The sequence below is a fragment of the Schistocerca serialis genome, chromosome 5 (genome assembly GCF_023864345.2).
Source record: "Schistocerca serialis cubense isolate TAMUIC-IGC-003099 chromosome 5, iqSchSeri2.2, whole genome shotgun sequence".
Classification (NCBI taxonomy): domain Eukaryota; kingdom Metazoa; phylum Arthropoda; class Insecta; order Orthoptera; family Acrididae; genus Schistocerca; species Schistocerca serialis.
The window spans coordinates 538390978-538412563 of record NC_064642.1 but is presented as its reverse complement, the minus strand read 5'-3'; the positions used below and the strand labels follow the sequence as shown (position 1 = coordinate 538412563).

The following is a 21586-nucleotide window of genomic DNA, read 5'->3' as shown; positions in this document are numbered from 1 at the left end:
TTTGACTAATTTTGCTACTTCTTTCATGCTGTTTTTTCCCCCCACAGAAGATGATACAGAAAAAGTAGTACATAGTTATTAACTACACAGTTACTCACTTTATGCATTATGTCAATGAGGCATAAAAGTAGTCAGCAGGTTACACACACGTTGTATTTAAGAGTCTTTAATCTGAACATTGAACAAGTTGTGAAGGAAAGGTAGTAGAAATTCTGAAAGGGAATTAAAATTCAGAAAGGAGAAATAAAAACTTTGCACTTTGCCAATGACACTAATTCTGTCAGACAGCAAAGGATCAGAAGTGCAACTGAACAGAATGGACAGTATCTTGAGAGAAGGAGATAAATTGAACATTAACAAAGGAAAACAAGGGTAATGCAATATAGTCAACTTAAATCACGCAATACAAAAGAATTAGATTAGGAAAAGAGACACTAAAGTAGTAGATGAGTCTTGCTGTTCGGGAAGTAAAATATGAGGGGCGTTCAACAAATAATGCAACTCATTTTTTCTGAAATGGATTGATTTTATTCAAAATTCCAATACACCATATTATTCCCTACTCTTTTGGCTACGAAATCTTATTTTTCAATGTAACTTCGTTCAATGTGATGGCCTTATACCACCTTCCTGGGAGAGAGTGTACGCCCACACACTACCACTCTACTGGTCAACATCAGAACCAATGTCTTGCAGCATCAATAACCTCCCCACCATCCATGCAGTGCTTCCCACAGAGTTCATTCTTCATTGGGCACTACAATACACTTCTGAGTAATTGTTGTGCCTTGAGGGAAGACATCAAACAGTAACACCTTCAGAGTCCCAGAAGATCATTACCATGGCTTTACCAACTAAGAGTGCAGCTTTGAACTTTTCCTTCAGAGGAGAGGTGGCATTGCAGCAGTCCATGGATTGCCATTTTGCTTCTGGTTTGAAATACCAAACCCTTGTTTCATCACCTGTGATAATGTTCAACTAAAAATTGTCATGACCAACCTCATAACACACAAGCAATTTGAATAGGTGGTCCTTTGTTGCTCTTTATGGTCGTCTGTTAGGTGGTGAGGAAACCAGTGGACAAACACCTTTGAGCACCGTAACTTGTGGACGATTGTGTCTGCACTACCAACAGAGACATCCAGTTGTGCAGCAAGTGTTTGACTGTGATTCACCGATCACCTCAAATGAGAGTTCTGCAGCCAACAATGCAAGAGTCACAGCTGTGTACAGCCGACCGACGTGCAGGAGACCAGACTAGTTTGTGCCACCTGGTTACAATGATGAAAGACACCTTGCCCAATGATTCGTGATGCGTTTTTTCACTGCCAGGTCTCTGTAAACATTCTTGAAGCATCTACGAATACCTGTGATAAACTGGTTTTCCACCCAAAGAAACTCAATAACCAATAACCAACATAGTCCGAGAATAGAGCTCTAACTGGGGAGAAATCACATGTGGTTCCCTGGAGCTCAGTTTTAGATTACTTTGTTCCTCATATATTTGAACAATCTTCTGTCTAGTATACAACAAGCGGGATTAGTTCTTTTTGCAAATGATACTTCTATTGCAATCAGTCCAAGCATATATGCAAAAACACAAGAAACTGTAAACAAAGTTCTTAAAAGTTTGAGTATGATTGACTGGTTTTCTGTGAATGGTCTCACCCTCAATTTTAGAAAGACACGATATATTCAGTTCTGCACATCTAGGGTTCCTACACCAATGAAAAGTGCAACAGATGGTGAGGAAATAATAAATAGCATGGAAACTTCAAAATTTGAAGGTGTCAATTTGATGAGAATTTAATTGGGAAAAAGCACATTTTGTAACTCCTCAAACAACATAGTTCAGCCACATTTGCACTTACAACCACTGCAAATCTCAGGGAGATACTATCAGTAAGTTGACATATTTTTCATATTTTCAGTCAATAATGTCATACTGAATAATGCTCTGGGTTAACTACTCTTTAAGAAAGAAAGCCTTCATTGTACAAAAATGTGCTGTAAGAATAACACGTGGTGCCCATCCACGATAATCTTGTAGACATCTGTTTAAGTAGTTGGGCATTCTGACTACTGCTTCGCAGTATATTTAGTCCCTCATGAAGTTTGTTGTAAACAATCCACTAAACTTTAAAAGGAACAATGATGTACAGAATTACAACAATGGAAGGAAAAATTTAAGATTATCTGCAGCACAAAAAGCTGAGTGCACAATGCTGCAACTAAAATTTTTGTTCACTTACCCAGTGACATAAAATGTCTGGCTGACAACAAAGTAAAATTTGAAAACAAACTGAGAAAGTTTCTCCTTGACAGCTCCTTCTATTCTGTAGTAGAACTTCTATTACCATAACGCGTAAAAGGTGGTAGGCAGGAATTACTAACTCTCATCTATATGTCTTTTTTTTGTTTTTGTATTAAAAAAAACATTTTAGAAATGTTCAGGATGTAACCATACATACAAGTTAATTTAAAATGTGATTTTAAAATGACTTGTTCAACATCATCCAATCTACCATGGGAAATGATCCATGGAACATGCAACTAACTAACCAACTAACTGGCAGCTCTCTGCTTGGAATGAAGATACGTTACTGACACCATTTTGAAGGCTATGTACAGCACTGCCACTTATCAAAACTACAGGAAACTGCAGGGGCTGAACTGTAAGTATCCCACAACACATTCTGAATTTTTCTACCTGAAATTGGCAAAGGAAAAAATGGGATACATTATTTATTGAATGCCCCTCGTAATTGATAACAGCTGAAGTAGGTAGGATATAAAATGTAGGATGACAAAGGCAAGAAAAGTAATTCTGAAAAAGAGAAATTTGTTAATACCAAACATAAATTTAAGTCTTAAGAAGTGCTTTCTGAATTCATTTGTCAGGGGTGTAGCCTTGTATGGAAGAAAAACATGGATGATAAGCAGTTCAGAAAAGAAAAGAACTGGAGCTTTATAAATGTGGTGCAACAGCAGAATGCTACAAATTAGTTGGTTAGATAATGTAACTAATGAGGAGGTAGTGAATAGAATTGGCGAGAAAATAAATTTGTGGCATAACTTGATTAAAAAAGGTATCAAACAATGGAAAATCCAGAATGGAATGTAACAATATTATGAAAAGGTTAGTTGCTACTCACCATATATCAGATATGCTGAGTAACAGATAGGCACAACAAAAAGACTGTCGCAAAATGAACTTGGTCTCTGGCAGCTAAAGCTATACTACAAGTAGCAGCGCATGATGGAGAGGCAACCAGGTGGGGGTAAGGAGCAGGCTGGGACGGGGAGATGGAGGGGTAGCAGGGTAGGGGTGGGAGTCGGTGAAGTGTGGCTAGTGGGAGCACAACACAGGGACGAGATCAAGAGAGGATAGGGTAGCTATGCACAGTTGGGAGGTAAGACGGAGGGTGGGGGGGGGAGGCAAGGGTAGCAGAAAAGGAGAGAAATAAAAAGACTGGGTGTGTTGGTGGAACAGAGGGCTGTGTAGTGCTGGAATGGGAACAAGGAAGGGGCTAGATGGGGAAGGACAATGACTAATGAAGGTTGAGGCCAGGAGGGTTATGGGAACTTAGGATATATTGCACGAAGAGTTCCCACCTGTGCAGTTCAGGAATCCAGATGGCACAGGATGTGAAACAGTCTTTGGAATGAAGAACATCATGATGGGCAGTGTGCTCTGCAACAGGGTGGTCAGCTGTTTCTCGGCCACAGTTTGTCGGTGGTCACCATGTGGACAGACACCTTGTTGGTTGTCATGCCCACATAGAATGCAGAACAGTGGTTGCAGCTGAGCTTTTAGATCACGACTGGTCTCACAGGCAGCCCTACCTTTGATGGGATAGGTGATGTTGTGATGTTTGTGACCAGACTGGAGCAGACAGTGGTGGGAGGATGTATGGGACAGGTCTTGCATCAGGGGTACGAGTCATGAGACAAGGGGTTGTGAGCAGGGACTGTGTAGGGATTGACAAGGATATTGTGTAGGTCTGGTGGGTGGTGGCATAATACCACTGGGGGGGGGGGGGGGGGTCGGAAAGGTAATGCGTAGGACATTTTTTATTTCAGGGCACAACGAGTGATACTCTGCCACCCACCAAACCTACAAAATATCCTCATCAAACCCTACACAACCCCTGGTCCCAACCCCTTGCCACCCTGGTACTATCAGCACTTCACCCCCCCCCCCCCACGCCAACTACCCTGCTATCCCTCGCCCTCCTTGCCCCAGCCTCCTCCCTATCCCCACCCAGTTATACCTCTCCCATCATGCGCTGCTACTCGTATTCTGGCTTCAGCTGCCAGAGACTATGGTCATGTGTGTGTGAGTTGCATTAGTGTGTGTGTGTGTGTGTGTGTGTGTGTGTGTGTGTGTGTGTGTCTATTTTTGACATAGGCCTTATTGGCCAAAAGCTCATTTTGTGACAGTCTTTTTGTTGTGCCCACCAGCAACTCAGCATATCTGCTAATACTGATTAGCAACTATCCTTTTCATAATATCTGTGTTGATCCATCATGGACAGGGAACATCAGCTGGTTAAGTAATTGTCAATGTCTATGAAATGCTCCTACAGGCCTGTAACTAAGATGTTATTTTATTTTATTTTGATGAAAACCAGTTTGGTACTCCACTATGCCCTCTTCAAACCCCTGTATAGTAAAATATTATACATGCAGTGTATTTCAGGGTACACAAAGCAAGCTTACAGAAAATGACAGGTAATCATAAAAGCGTTTAAAGCTACAAAATGAAAGTAATGGCATTAAACCAAATCTCTGTGTACATCCAGTGCAATATACTACAACATGCATACATATTTGTTAGTCATAAAACCACTGATTTACAAGAGAACATGTAAAAACATTAAAAAGATCAGAACTAGACAGTATACAATCAGGAGCTCTTCTGAAACAAAGCTTGCCTTTAAAAAAAAAAAAAAAAAAAATTAAAATAATAATAATTCTATATAATTCTTATAGATGAGGAAACCCGTAGTATCTGTGATCTTCTTTTAAAGTAAAAGTTCACACAATAATCTATGAAATACAATAATATACATATTTATGGCCTAGGCACTATCACAACTGGTGATATAATTAGTTGTCACAACATCAAAAAAAACTTGCTAAGAATATTCACAAAGGTTATACAGCAAATCGAAATAAAAAGATACGATTTATAAAGAAGTTACTGGCCATGCTTTGAGTAGCATTGTTCACTCCACAAATAGTTTATAATATGGTTCCAGGTAATAAACACTTTTTCGTGCGCCATCGGTGCCCCCTTGGGCATGTAAATACGTTACTCACTTTGTGGGATTCAACTTTGATGATACAGTGGTCTTTGCACACTCACTTATCTTTTACCTTTTTCCATACCCTCATTATCTATCGCGACAACTTGCTATGTCTTATTATTTAGATGGACTTATCATCTGTAGATAGCTCATTAGGGTATTTCCTCACACCCCCAGAGAAATAGTAGGACACTGTCAGGTGAGTACTTTGAGGACTCCCCTTTGTTAAACAGGATTTGAGATCCTTATTGGTATGTTTCACTGTGGTAATGCCGACCTGTTAAATGATATAAAGGATACCAAATCATATCTTTTTATTTTGATTTGCTGTACAACCTAGGCCCATAAGGTACTTGTGAATATTCTTAGCATGCTCTTTGCATGCTGTTTTTCTCTTAATTATGTCATCTGCCAATGGGTTTTGCGTCAAGGGTTTTTTTTTTATGTTGTGACAACTAATTATATCACCAGTTGTGATAGCAGCTAGGCCATTTTCTGTAAGGCTGCTTTGTATATTATTGTACTTCACAGATTACTGTGTGACATTGTATTTTAAAAGAAGATAAGTTCTCACAGATACTAGGAGTTTCCTCATCTTTAAGAATTATATAGAATTTTGCAATTTTTTTTTTTTAAGGTAAGCTTTGTTTCAGATGAGTTCCTGATTGTATACTGTTTAGTTCTGATCTTTTTAATGTTTTTACATGTTCTCTTGTAAATCAGTGGGGTTAAATGGTTTTATGACTAACAAATATGTACACATGTTTTAGTCTATTGTGCTGGATGTACACAGAGATTTGGTTTAATGCCACTACTTTCATTATGTAGCTTTAAGTGCTTTTATGATTACCCGCCATTTCCTGTAAGGCTGCTTTGTACAACCTGGTATACACTACATGTATACTCTTTTACTATGCAGAGGCCTGACGATGGCATAATGGAATGCCAAAACTGGTTGTCATCAAAATAAAGTAAAATAACATATTAGTTGCATGGCTGTTGGAGAATTTCATTGATATTGATAATTTTCATAACACTGCTAAAAAGGGGATCAGCTGATACAACATATGCTGAGACATCTAGGAATCATCAGTTTAGTATTGGAGGGAATGAAAAGAAAAAAGAGAGGGGGGGGGGGGGGGGGGGGGGGGGGGGAGATTACGGAAGGAAATCAAGAGATGAGTACAGTAAGCAGAATCAAATGGGTGGGGGTTGCAGCAGTTGTTTGGAGATGAAGATGCTTGCACATGATAGAGAAGCATGGAGAGCTGCATCAAACCAGTCTTCAGACTGAAGACCACAACAAACACAGCATAAACCATGCTGTGAACATCGTACATCAATTAAACATGTATTTAGATTCTATAGCTTATTGTTACTTCTTATTGGTAGTTTTACCACCTTCATATCTGTTTTATTTCCATGTTTAAGTATAGCTATTTGATAAGCACATTAAAAAGCTATCCGCAACCTAATCATTTTATTTCTTGTAGGGACTGAAGTCCTATTATCTATTACATACATTAATATTATTATAATCCTTTTTTAATGAGGCACACAAAAATCTGCATCCTTTTGACGACATTCGCTCTTTATCTGTTATTTCCATACAGGGGTGCTTGAGAATGGGGCTGCAATCCATAAAGTTATAGGGGTGGAGGGAGTGGGGGTGGGGGGCGGAGAGAGAGAGTTGCAGCTGCGGAACTGTGCTTTCAAGGGGAAAATAGCAACATTATTGTCACACAGTGGCTATTTACGTGCTAGAAAGTCTGAGATTGAGTGGAAGAAAACATATATATAGTTCCAATCTCTGCTATTTTGTGTGTTCATTTTCATGTGACAGTCTTTAAGCTATGTTAGCTGGTCATGGTTGCAACCATATGTTCTGTAAATATGTAAGAACTGAAAAACAAAGTGTTTAATTAACAGATACAAAATGTTCAAAATGTACAAACAGTAACCAATGTGAATGACTCATTACCATAGGATCCCTATACTAGACTCCATTAATTTGCTATTGTGTTATTCTATTACAGTTTAGTTAAACCAGACTCAGAAATCCTTTTTTTTTTTTACGTAAATGTTTTAATTCCAACAAATTTATAAAATCTGATGAAATGTTGTGACCGTTTATTACTCTTTTCTGTCCCTTCATATCACAAATGTTGATTATTTTAATCCTCGAGCAGGCACAACGTTTTTCATAAAAAAAGCGGGTCGGGTGCATGGCATACCTTGTATGCATGTAAGGAATAACTGTCTTTTACGTTACCAACGTGAACATATATGAGCAAAATCACTGTTCAATGAAACAATATAAAACCAATCTTAAATTATATGAGCTAAAGCATTGTTTAATTAAACAATAATAAAATAAACTTTCATTATATCATTCTGTTGCCACAGATAGGTGTTACCCCCACAGTAATGACCCACTCAAAGCATTAAATAGTGTTTTTGCATCAGATCCCAACCAACTGCTTATTCAATTACTAATTATCTTGCAGACAACAGCCTCATTGTAGGATTGTGCTGCTAGCCCATAATGTGGGTCATTTTCTTTCACAAACCATAAATTTATCCTCACTCAGCTCGCTCAACTGCAAGCGTTAGAAAACGATTTATCACTGTGTTACCTAAACAATAATGAGGGGAGAGGTACAGGCTCATAATTGTGAAAATAACAATGGAACGGTGCAGAACAATTTTATTTGTGGTTGGTACACTTAATACATACATGTACCTGCTTGAAGGTTAATGTTAGTGCGCCCACTTTAAGGTTAATGTTAAACTTGCTATGGTCAGGCTATATCTATTTCTGAGGGACTGCATATTTGTTCACAAGTCTGCCTTTGAATCGTATGATTATTGTGCAACTTTGGATAAATACAAACAGCCCCCCCCCCTCCTCCCCCCCCCCATGCCCCCCACCACACACACACACACACACACACACACACACACACACACACACACACCGCATGCACTGCTGTACAGTGCTAGTCTTGTTACATTCAAAACTAAAAAATGTGAATAACAGTTCTGCAAATTCATTTATTTCAAATGAAGTACAAAATGAGACTTCCTTCACTTAATATGGGTGTAATTTTTATTATTTTTTAAAAAAGAAGGCTAAACTGTTGTCAAAAAACACTAATCTGACTCTCACGAATAAGGTGAAATTCTTATTTGGTGTTACCATTGGTTCCCAAGCAGTTTCTTTCTGGTGACTGACTTAATAATCAAGTACTACCTTGTATATTACACTGTGCAATTCACTTATGGGGTCACTTTTTCAAGAACACGTTATTGTCTCCCATTGCAACACAGAAGTTTAAAAATTTTGGGCTCAAAAATTTACCAACAAGCTTCCTCTGCAAGGGTGCAAAAGTGTGTGTCCTGTGACATGACCACCAGGCTTGGCAACACATCAAACAGCATGATTTTGACACATAAAAAGAAAGGCCACAGCTCAGAAACCCATTCGAGGTCCACATGTTTCATGGTTGCAAACGACAGTTTGCAGTGCGATGAGCAGTAGGAAGACATTCTCGACAAATGTTGACACTGCTGACAAACCCCCCCCCCCTCTCCCCAGATGATTCAACCATTCTCTAAGCACATTGTGGCATGCAGCCCTATTGAACATGATCACACCCCACAGGAGTGTAGTGCATCCACAAGCTTTTGCTCTGGTGTACAGTGTGGAGCCACAAGGGACCATTCAGAACCATTCAATGAAATTTGAACATGATCCAGAATAGCAAACAGTGTTTATGATTTTCAGCTCTCTTGTTTCACACCTTCCTGGGCTGTGATCATGGGGGGAGCAACATTGACACATGCATGAATAAAATAGCAAAGTGTCCCTCTAAGATCCTCAATTCAGCAACACCCTTGGTGCCACATGCACCCCTTTATTGCGCACTTTAAAAAGCACCTGTACAGATACAGCCAGCACTCACTGATTACCAGGTGCTTTTATGACAGGCAACCATTTCGACACCCCAAGTTGAGTAGCTGCTGTGTCGCTGAGCTAGTGAGCTAGTCAAAAGTGATGCCCGTCATGCTGGCACCTGTAAATCAATGACTGGCTCTCTCTCTCTCTCTCTCTCTAGAGATACATTTTTAAAGGGCTCAAGGGGGGGGGGGGGCTTAGAGGGTCCCTTTGCCATTTATTTGCACATGTGTTATTGTTGCACTCCCTTGTAACGACATCACAGGAGAGTGCAAAAACATGAGAGCTGAAAAAGTATAACACCTCTTGTTGCTTTGGATCATGTTCAAATTTCGTTGAATGGTTTTGAATGGTCCCTCATCATTCCACCCTGTACACCAGAGCAAAACTCATGGTTTGCACTACACTCTTGATCATGTATAATGTGGCTGCATGTCCACGGTGTCCTTCGAGAATAGTTGAATCATCTGGGCGGTGCCAGCAGTGTCAAAGGTTGTCAAAAAAATCTTCCTATTGCTAGTCACACTGAACTGTTGTTTTTGAATCATGAAATGTGTGGAAATCAATGCCTCAAGGGAAAGGGGTGGTTTCATCGATGCCTTTTATGCCAGCCCTAAGGGCCAGCCCTGAGACCTTCTTGTGTTGCTGCTGAGCAGAAGTGTGTGTGAAATGTTTCCTCAGCCACACATAAGAAAACTGTGTTACTTCTTACTTGGACCCTTACATACCTTCTCTGAACACACTTTTGGTAATTTATAACAAAATAATGTGATGAAACAATTTTTTCACCTACAGGACATAAGATAAATACTGTACAATGGCCATCCGCACAGTATTCTTTCTTAAGCAGTCTTCCTAAATTTACATAGGTAAATGCCAGGGTTCCAAATTCACATGTCACTCTAACATCTCCTCAGAGAAATAAAAAAAGGCATACTGATGTTCTGAACCAAAAGTGTCGGAGATTTTCTTTGGTTCACCCTTTTGAATAATGGGTACATGATGTACGATGCATAGATCTGTAATTATGTTCCTAGAGGGTGTCATGTAGATACAATTTGGGAGCTTGAATTTTAAACTTAAAAACTTAATAAAAGTACCCACATCAGTAGAAAAATGAACAAAGTAATTTCAATAATAAAGCCCTTACAAAGTATTATCTAAAGGTGTTATGTTGTTTCCTCTCCCTATTTCTCAACTTTTCCTTTATTGAGGTTTCTTTTTCTGCTCGTCCACACTTAAATAATAATAGCTTGATTTATATTAGCTGTTAGTGTATACCTGTGACTGCCTGCAACAGTTTACCTACATGAGAATGTTTCTTCAACTGCTACCAGTGTGTTGTCTATCTTAGCTGCACCAAAAGTTAATTTTTTACTATCTTTCACTTTGAGAAAAATATCAATTTACGTTGTAAATCAATTTATGTTGTAAATATTTTAAACATTTGTGATTTAAAAGTTACCAACTTTATACTACTATGCAGTTAACAGCAACCTTCAGTTCCACCCATCAGAAGGCAGGTATGTGTACAACCATGAATGCCTATCCTGGCCTGTTCAGTTGTACTTTGAAGAACATTATATGTATTGCTTTCATGTGTTTGTAGTTGTGTATAGAAGTTAGTTTGATTTAGGGCCTGTCATAAAATTGTGTGTGTGTGTGTGTGTGTGTGTGTGTGTGTGTGTGTGTGTGTGAGAGAGAGAGAGAGAGAGAGAGAGAGAGAGAGAGAGAGAGAGAGATATATATATATATAGAGAGAGACAGACAGACAGACAGAGAGAGAGAGAGAGAGAGAGAGAGAGAGAGAGAGAGAGAGAGAGAGAGAGAGAGAAATCATTTCACTATTCCACTATATTTTTAAAATAATAACGAGGGCTTACCTAGAGGCTGTGAAAATATGTGAAGAGTTCGTGGTAATGGCATTAATAGGAGATCCATGAGCTTTCATTTCTCCCAATAAGCTGCAAGTGTCTGCTGACCACAGTTTAACCATGCCTGCACGGCAAACTGACAAGAGGATTTGACCACCGGGCATGAATGTCAGTCCACATACCCAATCCTTATGAGCGCCATTTAAACTCTATAAACAAAAAATTATCATTCAAACACTGAAAGAATCTGGAAAGGTAAAATATAGTTTACTGCAGTATTATGAAAATCATTCACATAATGCACTAAAAAATGCCTACAACTTAACAGATATTTACAGCTAGTTTGTCAAATTAATTAGATTATCCAAGTACACCTCCATGACTGACTCATACTCTCAATCACTTGTGTGTCTCTCCTATCACTTTTGAATGTCTTAACCAGATGTTCTCAGTCTTGCCATATGAGCATTACCAATAAGTCCTGGCATGATAAGATACAGCAATACCACCCGCTAGCCTGGGGCCTACATAAGCAAAAAGGTGCAACAGCTTCATTAGCCTGTTGTACTGAAGTTAATGCAGGTCAACAGTAGACTTCTGAAATTGGTCATGTGCAACATCAAACATGCACATGCACACACAAACTAATGCAAGGAATATGGTGGTCATATGCCAGTCTCTCAGCAACCCATCACTGGCTGTTTACAGTATGTGAGACATCTGAAGAACATGTTGGATAGTACAACAGCAGAACACCCTCTGTATCGAGATCGATAAAGACAGCATGGATAATGTGTATTCTTGCATTATCTTCTTGAAAGATAATATCATAAAGGCCTCAAAGATACTGCATGGCCAGATGTCAGAAATGTAATGTCTGCTGTCAAAATTACCAACTGTAAATACCTAATGGCACTCCATGTGCTGTGCCACTCCTGCAGTCGGTGTTATTGCTGCATCCTCCACTGTCATCATGTCTCTCTGCACTGTTCTCTCAGGGAAGCCGTAACAGTGGCTGCCTTGTTGATAGTTGGTGCTGCTCCAGGAGTCAATGCACTATCTGTGTGGGTACTTACATAACAGCATACCAGCCCATTTCCTGACTAAAGGTGCAAGTCGCGACTATCATGTCGTGCAGCTAGGAGAATAATATGTCTGTCCTCTCAGAAGATAGTCACAAGGGGCTACTGAGATCTTTCATGGAACTGAATATGGCCCTTCTGAACCCATTGATTGCATATTCACATAGTTCTGGGATTCCGAGCAATGTGTGCAGCAATATTGTAGAATGATAAACAACGGTCTTGACAGACCATGATCCAGAGAAGAGAAAAGTTGGCCCTCAGTTTTAAAGAATATAGCACAAGATCTATTTTTTTGCTTAGTTTGAATAAAATAGAAAGAAACATTCCACATGGGAAAAATATATTAAAAAACAAAGATGCTGTGACTTACCAAACGAGAAAGCACTGGTAGATAAGACACAATAAAAAACACACAAACACACACACACAAATTTCAAGCTTTCGCAACCCACGGTTGCTTCATCAGGGAAGAGGGAAGGAGAGGGAAAGATGAAAGGATGTGGGTTTTAAGGGAGAGGGTAAGGAGTCATTCCAATCCCGGGAGCGGAAAGATTTACCTTAGGGGGAAAAAGGAACAGAAATACACTCGCGCGCCCCCCCTCCCCACACACACACACACACACACACACACACACACACACACATAGTCGGCTGGCCATATTAACTGTATATATGGGGTGTTGTGAACAGTGATAGTAAAGAAATGTGAAACACAACTGTGCACCTGTCAGCTACATTACTTACAGTAATCAGTGTGTGCCATTTGGTAAAGGGTTGGGAGCACACACACACACACACACACACACATACACATATCCATCCGCACATATACGGACACAGGCAGACATGTGTAAAGGCAAAGCACCTCTGTAAAGGCAAGCACCTCTGTACTTCCGCCTCGACTGACATCTCTGCCCAAACCTTTTGCTTAGTTTCGTGTATGTAATTAATTTCCTGATTTATTTTGACTATTCCTAGCTTTTTCCTAGTTAATATCTTTTGTTATAGGGTGAAATCAGTAACTGTTTCATGACAAATTTTATTGCCGACTTAAAAACAAATATAAATTCTGTAATAATGATAAACATCTGGAAAAAGAATCACTATTATTTTTATAGTATTTATTTGGCTCTATTCGAAAACATGTTAGCAAAGCCAGCCCTTAATTAATCCCAAAGTTATGACCAGTTTTGTCAGAAGTATTGTTTGTATTCCTATATCTGTTAATTTCATCATTTAAACAAATAATTCGGCTTAACCCATGTAGTAGAAGAAACTGTTAAAAAGAACTGAATGAGTTATGTTTTAATTGTAATTTCTGTAAATTAAACATCAAACAATGTAGAGTTACAGTACCTATTATTGTGATGATATATAAAGGCCTGATTTCTGGGCTCAAGACAGTCAGCCCACGCCCGATTTTCCGACAAGAAACATGTGCTGGTTAGGTCAACAACAATGCATCAACTTAACAGTGAACTAAGTGTAACACAAATAGGCTGTGTGTTAAAACAATGACAGCGTCTGTTCAGCACCTACTGTATTATTCTGCAAGAAGCTGTATGGTTAGGTTTTTAATGCTCATAGATATTCAACAGTAGATTATTGCAGCAGTATGCTGACATTTGCCTGCAACCTATTAATGAGGCTTATCAAAAGTTAAACAATAGTCGACTGGCCATATTAACTGTATATATGGGGTGTTGTGAACAGTGATAGTAAAGAAATGTGAAACACAACTGTGCACCTGTCAGCTACATTACTTACAGTAATCAGTGTGTGCCATTTGGTAAAGGGTTGGGAGCAGGGGTTGTATAGAGATGGACAAGTATATTGCACAGGTTCGGTGGATGGCAGAATACCACTGTGGGAGGGGTGGGAAGTATTGTGGGAAGGACATTTCTCATTTCAGGACATGACAAGACGTAGCTGAAACCCTGGCAGAGAATGTAATTAAGTTCCTCTAATCCTGGGTGGCACTGATTTACAAGGGGAATGCTCTTCTGTGACTGGCAGTGAGATTTTGGGAGGCAGTGGGAGACTGGAAAGATAAGGCATGGTAGATTTGTTTTTGTACAAGATTGAGAAGATAATTATGGTCTGTGAAGGCTTCAGTGAGACCCTCGGTATAGTTTGAGAGGAACTGCTTGTCACTGCCGATGTGATGACCATGGGTTTCTAGGCTGTATGGAAGGGAGCTTTTGGTATGGAATGGGTGGCAGCTGTCGAAGTGGAGGATTGCTAGAGGTTAGTAGGTTTGATATGGACAGAGGTATTGATGTAGCCATATTTGAGGTGGAGGTCAACAGTGAGGAGGACCAAGTGAATCAAATGGGGGAGAAGTCACTGGGGTTCTAGAGGAATGTGTATAGTGTGTCCTCTCACCCTCGATCCAGATCTCAAAGATGTCATCAAAGAATCTGAACCAGGTGAGGGGTTTAGGATTCTGGGTGTTCAGAAAGATTCCGCTAGATGACCCATGAATAGGTTGGCATACAATAGTGCCATACAAGAGCCCATAGACGTACCCTGGATTTGTTTGTAGGTAGTGCCTTCAAAGGAGAACTAATTGTGGGTGAGGATATAGTATGGAGGTTGCTGGTTTGGAATCTGTCAGGCATTGATAAACGTAGTGTTTAATAGCGGTAAGGCCATGGCCATTAGGGATGTTAATGTAAAGGATGGTGACATCAATAGAGGCAAGCAGGGAAACTTGTGGTAAAGGAACAGGAGCTGTGGATAGTCGGTGGAGGAAATGGTTGGTACCTTTTGTATAGGAGGGTATGTTCTGGGTAATAGGTTGAAGGTGTTGGTCTACGAGAGCAGAGATTCTCTCAGTGGGGGGAGAGAAACCGGCCACAATGGGGCATCCTGAGTGGTTGGGTTCATGGACTTTAGGAAGCATGTAGAAGATAGACATGCAGGGAGTGGTAGGGGTGAGCAGAGAGATGGTCTCTGGGGAGGGGTTCCAGGATGGGTCTAGGATTTGAGGAGAGAGTGGAGATCCTACTGGATTTCTGGAATCGGATCTTTGTGGCAAGGTTTGTAGGTGGAGTTCAAAACAACAGTGGTGGAGCCTTTGTTCACAGGTAGTATTATAAGGTCGGGATCAGTTTTTAGATGGTGGATTGTGGTTCTTTCTGCAGATATAAGGTTGGTTAGCCCGATGAGGGATTTGTGGAATGATGGTGAGGCAAGGTTCGAGGTTAAGAAAATCTGGAAAGTTAACAGGGTGTGATCTGGGGGCAGTGCATGTCTGTCGTCTATTTTTAACAAAGGCCTTGCTGGCCGAAAGCTCATTTGTGACAGTCTTTTTGTTGTGCCAATTTGCAACTCAGCATATCTGCCGTAAGGTGAGTAGCAACTTTCCTTTTCGCAATCAACCAACAAAGCTGTTCCAGGTATGAACAGCCTTCCACCAAACCAACAGGAATACCACTTGATGGTGCCAAATTGAAACTCGGCAAACAAGTATGTAGTGTGTGCTGGAGGGTACACATTATGTTGTCCTGTGTTGTTCTAGTCTTGCTGTTCCATTCACAAATGGTGGATAAGAACAACTACAACTGCTGGTACACTTGTGAATATGTACATATGTCTATAATGTTACTTCCAACTATTATGAGATATTTATGTAGAAGAAAGTGAAATACTTCTCGATTGGACTTGGAATGTTTGGTAATGCAATTTTAGCAGAAAGATTTTCTTTGATTCAGGTTCTTTCTTGTGGTGTTTCCCAGTGGAATTTGTTCAACATTTCTCTGATGCTCTCACACTTTCTAAACAAAGCATTCTTTCAATTCAAGTAGATTTCAGAAGACATCTAAGACAGCCTCTTTCCACTGTGACCTACCTGATTTCAATAGCACTTTTAGCTATGAGTGTTGATACAAAATGTTTAATTATTGTGATGATTTAAATACTAGTCTCCTAGACCTAATGGTATCTGTTATCAACTGCTGGCCTACAATGAAAATGTCTCCACATCAGCCATCCCCCGAATGTGGGTCATCCAGTCTCATCTAAAATTATCCAAAGGCTCTGCTAGTCACTGGTACATGAGCCACATCTAGTCCTGATGTAACTGTAGCAATTGGCACCTTCCTGCTGGAGTCTACTGCAGGCTGACATCAACCAACTCCTGGGTGTCTCCACAGGGTTTTCTGATAGCAGACTGCACTTTGATGCCTTCTGCACCTGATTCACTGTAAGCTGCTGGCTGCATTTACACCTAATGGCATGTCCAGCCGACACCCAAATGCAGCTGTGCATCAGACTTCTGCAGCCCTGATGTAGCAGCATACTCACCAAGGCATTCACACCGTTCTTTTGTTGTGGCAGCCTTTCCAGCTAGGCATCGCTGTTGCCATCTCATGCTGCTCTGTGCATCACTGGGCAAACACAGCCTCCAAGGGTCATCGCATACCACTACGACACTGTCTACATTGTCTGTATCAATTCTGCTCAATAAACATGTTGTTACCATTGCATTTTTGATTCCGTTATGCCTGAGGAACTGGTTTTCATATCTGCTGCCCAGTCAACCATCCTGCATCTTCATCATGGTATATTATGAAGTCAGTGAGCCTGACCTCTAATAAGACTGATCATTTAAGCATATCTTGTGAGCTGTTCTGGATAGCTCAAGGAGTAAGACTATAGCCTATGAAAGACAGGATTTCACATTCAAATCCTGGTGGCATGTACTTCAATCGATCAGTAAATTCATGCTTCTTGTATGTCTGACAGATGATTCTGATGTAACTGAAATAAGACCTAATTATGCCTGTAGCTATCATATATCCACTGACATAAAAATATTTACTCTATTAAAAATACAAAAATAAAATAAAAACTAGATGTAAGTAAATTCATGAAATAGGAAAGTTTCCTTCATGTTATACACAGGTCATTCAATAAAACAGTCGCAGACACAGATACACTTGTCAGTCATTCTTACTGAACAGAATTGCAAGTGAATGACCACAATATTTAAGGTACTCGACAACATTAGTCTCTATGACCTCCACTCCTCTTTCACAGTTTACACTATTTTCCCTCAGCAATACCTACTGTACAGATTATTATCAATATGATATTTCAATTCATACTCATTCTAGTTCCTGATTTACAGTATTTTAACAGCTCTCCTAAGAAGTAGCAACAGCATATTCATTCTCTGCAGTTAGCACAATGAGGAAGCATGCATAAATATCTCTACCAGGACAGCTGATTTTACTTGCTCGATTGCACAATTAACATTAGCTTTAGTCACACTTGTGGAAATTGTTAACGTTTGGTTTCACATATAGTTTAGAAAACTTGTATTTGTTGATGTCTCACAGTTAACTATCACTGTGATATAGTCAGCAACACCAAGTTCTTTCTCCATTAGAAAACTTCTGCTCCCTCTACTCTCAGATTCACTGACTACTTTACCACTTTACCACAGAATGCAAACCATTTGGCTGCACTGACCACAGGTATAATCATGATGAAACACAGTTAATAGAGGGGTATTAAGCTGTTGGTTCTATCCTGCAGAAACACTCAGATTATACAAGAAGTTTGAGTGATCACAGTTTGTAATGGTCTGATAATCTGTGTGAACATCCCAAAATGCACACCTACAAGAGGCAGTGTTGAATAACATGCCGCATAAGGCATCACGTTTTCCGTCAGATATCAAGCCGAATATTTACATTGTCAACAAATTTTGATTTCTGTAATTTGTTACACTATTTCTGAGAAAGGTGCTCAGAGTAACTTAAGTGTCTATCTGGATCCATAGTTACGTCTATCTTGTTAGATGAACATCACTAAAATACTGGGTTATGAAGATTTTCTCATATTGTGATTTTGCTTATAAGAATGGTTGCACCAGTTACTGAACTGACTGTTACATGACTCTTCAAGTTCTCACACCAATACAAATTATATCCATTTGTCAAAACCAAAATCTCTTCCCCTCTCCAGCATGTTTTCCTGCATCAGAACTGTCCATATCTGACAATATCAATGTTTCCTTCATTTTCCTTCTATTGGGATAATCACAGTATATTTTAGCTGCCCTTCCATTTTGTCTCCATATCAGGATACTATCAAACTTAAAATATTGACTTACATGATATGCCTGCAGACAATCTCATGTTAGCAATGATAGTCTCATCTATGATGCTCTACTTTCAGGGATATCATTACCCCTAAAGCACTACTGTTAACTGTGTTTCGGTTCTGCAGAAATGGTATTAAATGAGTTATGTAGTTTAAAAGATATCTTGAAAGTAAATTATTGATGGTACCTGTATGAGTTCTTGCTTAGACAAATCCCACTTCTTTATGCACATATCACGTGACCCAGAAAATAAAATATCTCCCCTAATTGCCAGAGACTGGATTCCATCATAGTGTGGAGGATTCAGATTCATTTTAGGCTGGAAGACATTCGAACTCCCTCTGTTCACTTCAAAAACCTGTGAATGAAAATAAGTAAAGCTATATAATCTCTTCCATTACAAAATTATTGAAAAAAAAGTTAAAGAACAAGCAAATATTACTTTTATATAATGATCTTTGGATCCTGTTACAACAATATCCTCATCTTCTGACAGTTTTCCGACTGCCAAACACATTACAGCAGCTTGGTGACCGCCAACAAGTTTTCCCACTGGCTCATATCTGCAAAAACAGTAAAATAGTTTGTTCAGTCAGCAAAGAACCATAACACTGAAGAAAATAAGTACATAGAGGTTTTTTTTTTTTTTTTTTTTTTTTTGCAGTTGATCAGATATTCTAATATTCTAAGCCAATACCTCATTTAATCAGGGTTTCATGTTTACTATCTTCATCATACTACAAAACATGCTTCAATTTTGATAGAAACAACTGAAAATAACTGTTTTTTACATCCTCTGATTCCTAACACTCCCACAGAATATGTGCATCACCTTGACTTAAACTTGCACTTCTGACAATTTTGTCTGTACTTGCTTCTTGCTTTTCTCTGCACTGCTAGTATTTTTTCTCATGTCTGAGTCTATTTTGAGTTTGTCCTTTGTTCTTATATGGCTTATCCACTGTCTTTAAAAAAAATCACTTCACTTTTCCATAATATTAACTTCCGGTTTGTTTCCCTTCCACCTTTCAGCCTTCTCTTCTTTGCTTAGCACTGTCCTGCCACCTGAGATCTCGTTATCTATACAGGCACTCCTATTATCTACAAAGGACTACTCAGTTGTGAGAGTGATCTTTGAACAGATATCCCATTGATGTGGTTGCCCCTATGGTACAGCTATACTACACTGCAAGGTATACCCAGGTATAGCCACAACTTTGTAGCGATTAACAGCAGAGAAATTGAGGAAGATGAAAAAAGGAGTGTGTGTTGAAGTAGAAGAGCAGAAAGATGGGAGAGAGAGTGAGTCAATATTAAAATTCCTTAGCTCAGTGACCAGTCAACAAAAATAAAAGAGTTGAGAACTGTTTGGTTCAAATAATTAAGGTGGGTCTGGACACCAAAGCTATTGCATGGGCAGAGGCAAGAATCTTAGAGATATCTCAGTAAATACTGCATCTTAGTGATGAAAGAAGAAAATTCAGGACTGCTAAAACTAAGACAAGAAGCCAGCATTATAAGCTGCTCCAAAATAAAATTAACAGTAAGTGCAAAGAGGTTAAATCAGAATCATGAGGGAGACTACTGAAGAAACTGAGAAAAAGATTACTGCAGAAAAAAATCAATACATCTTACAGGAAAATCATGCACAACTCTGAAGAGATGAAAAGTAAATGTAATTGAGTGACATTAATGTTGTCTAGACAACTACTACTGCAGAGAGCAACAAGAATAAAGAAGTTTCCAACAGAAACTGTCATATAATGGCTATGCAAGTGAAGAACAGTCAAGGGAAGAGCTCAATGAAAAACCATTACCAGTAGAAGGGAAATATTTGTGGTTCATAAATAATTAGTTTGGTACTGGAAGATTAGTAAAAGGGTAAGACTGTAGAGATAGACAATGACTGGAACATGAAAAAACTAATTTCAGATAATGTTGGGCGTAACAGCTGCACACAGATGAAAAAGATTAGTACAGGAAAGAAAGAGATGGAAGATAGCATCAAAGTAGCTGAAAGATTAAGATTTTAAAAAGAAATTTAGAAAATGGTAAAGTAATGTAGCAATTATCAAGTACGCAATGACTATTGCTGGTAGTTAAATTTAATATCATTTCCTTTCCTACCACAATGAAGAATGAGTACTTTTTTCTAATAGTGAGGAAATCCTTACAGGGACAGACTGATGGTAAACAGATCCGATGATCTTTTGCTTTGATCGATAACAATCCCCCCCCAATACATGTAAAGATGATTTTATCTTATATCAGGATTTGGAGTCTCTACTCAAGTGTATTTGGAAAAATTAAATGTGGCAGTAGCTTACTGAAAGACATGTGTAAATAACTACTTTAAATCATTAAGTGATCAATATTATCAAACTTGACCTCTTCATTTACTGAAGGCTGTAGCTGCCCACTGTAGTAAACACAAACATTGTTGTCTCTGAAAAATCATTACTTCATATAGGTATTATCCATGCCACTTAATCAAATGAAGTCAAAATGCTACAGCCTCTTGTATGTGACTTGTCACAGGCTCAACACCCCACAGCAGTAACAGAAAGAAAAGTAGTCATCAAGACAACAGTTAATTTGAACATCCCTGTCACGTACTAAGCAAGGCTTTATTGCTCTCTCTCTCTCTCTCTCTCTCTCTCACACACACACACACACACACACACACACACACACACACACACAGTGCTGTAAAAAGTGAAACACTCTTAAATGCAAAAATTAGGCTAGAACCAGTCATAAATCAAATCATTAACTTTTTCATTTCTAATGAAGCATTGAATGAACTGAAACACAAGTCATATGGCAGTTGTAATGTACTACAATATCATTAATTTAACCAAAACCAAAAGGAAAAGGAAATTGCTGCTTATTTAAAGGCTACAGGACTCACACTAAGAAGTTTTTAACTCTTTGAGTTTCTCACAAAAACTGTAACAGAAAAACAACACAACTCCATACAGTTATATTTAGTTTTTGTGCCCCGTAAAAGTATTTGCTAGAAGCATCCAGTTGAGAAAAATGTGGTCAATACTGTTTTCATCTGTCTCAAGGAAATTCATCATAATTCCATAGCCTCTTCATATAGACTAATACTCTTACCTTCAGAAGGAAGATAAACTGAATTTTCTGGTATTTCAAATTACAACTCACACTCCTGTATCCTTCTCTGCATCTACAACAAAGGTCTACAGTATCTCTACAATGAATGCACCAATGAAGTC

The 21586-nt window shown here is 39.0% G+C and overlaps 1 protein-coding gene across 4 annotated transcripts in view; it reads right to left on the bottom strand.

Annotated features, from left to right (window-relative positions):
* The window catches only part of LOC126481571 (kinesin-like protein KIF21A), a 500490-nt gene that overhangs the window by 38046 nt on the left and 440858 nt on the right, over positions 1-21586 (bottom strand). For all 4 annotated transcript variants that reach the window (XM_050105427.1, XM_050105430.1, XM_050105428.1 and 1 more), the window contains 3 exons: positions 18787-18907; positions 18532-18702; positions 11154-11353 (listed from right to left, as the gene is read on the bottom strand). In XM_050105427.1, the coding sequence (XP_049961384.1) occupies positions 11154-11353; positions 18532-18702; positions 18787-18907 (492 nt within the window). The remainder of the gene's footprint in view (positions 1-11153; positions 11354-18531; positions 18703-18786; positions 18908-21586) is intronic.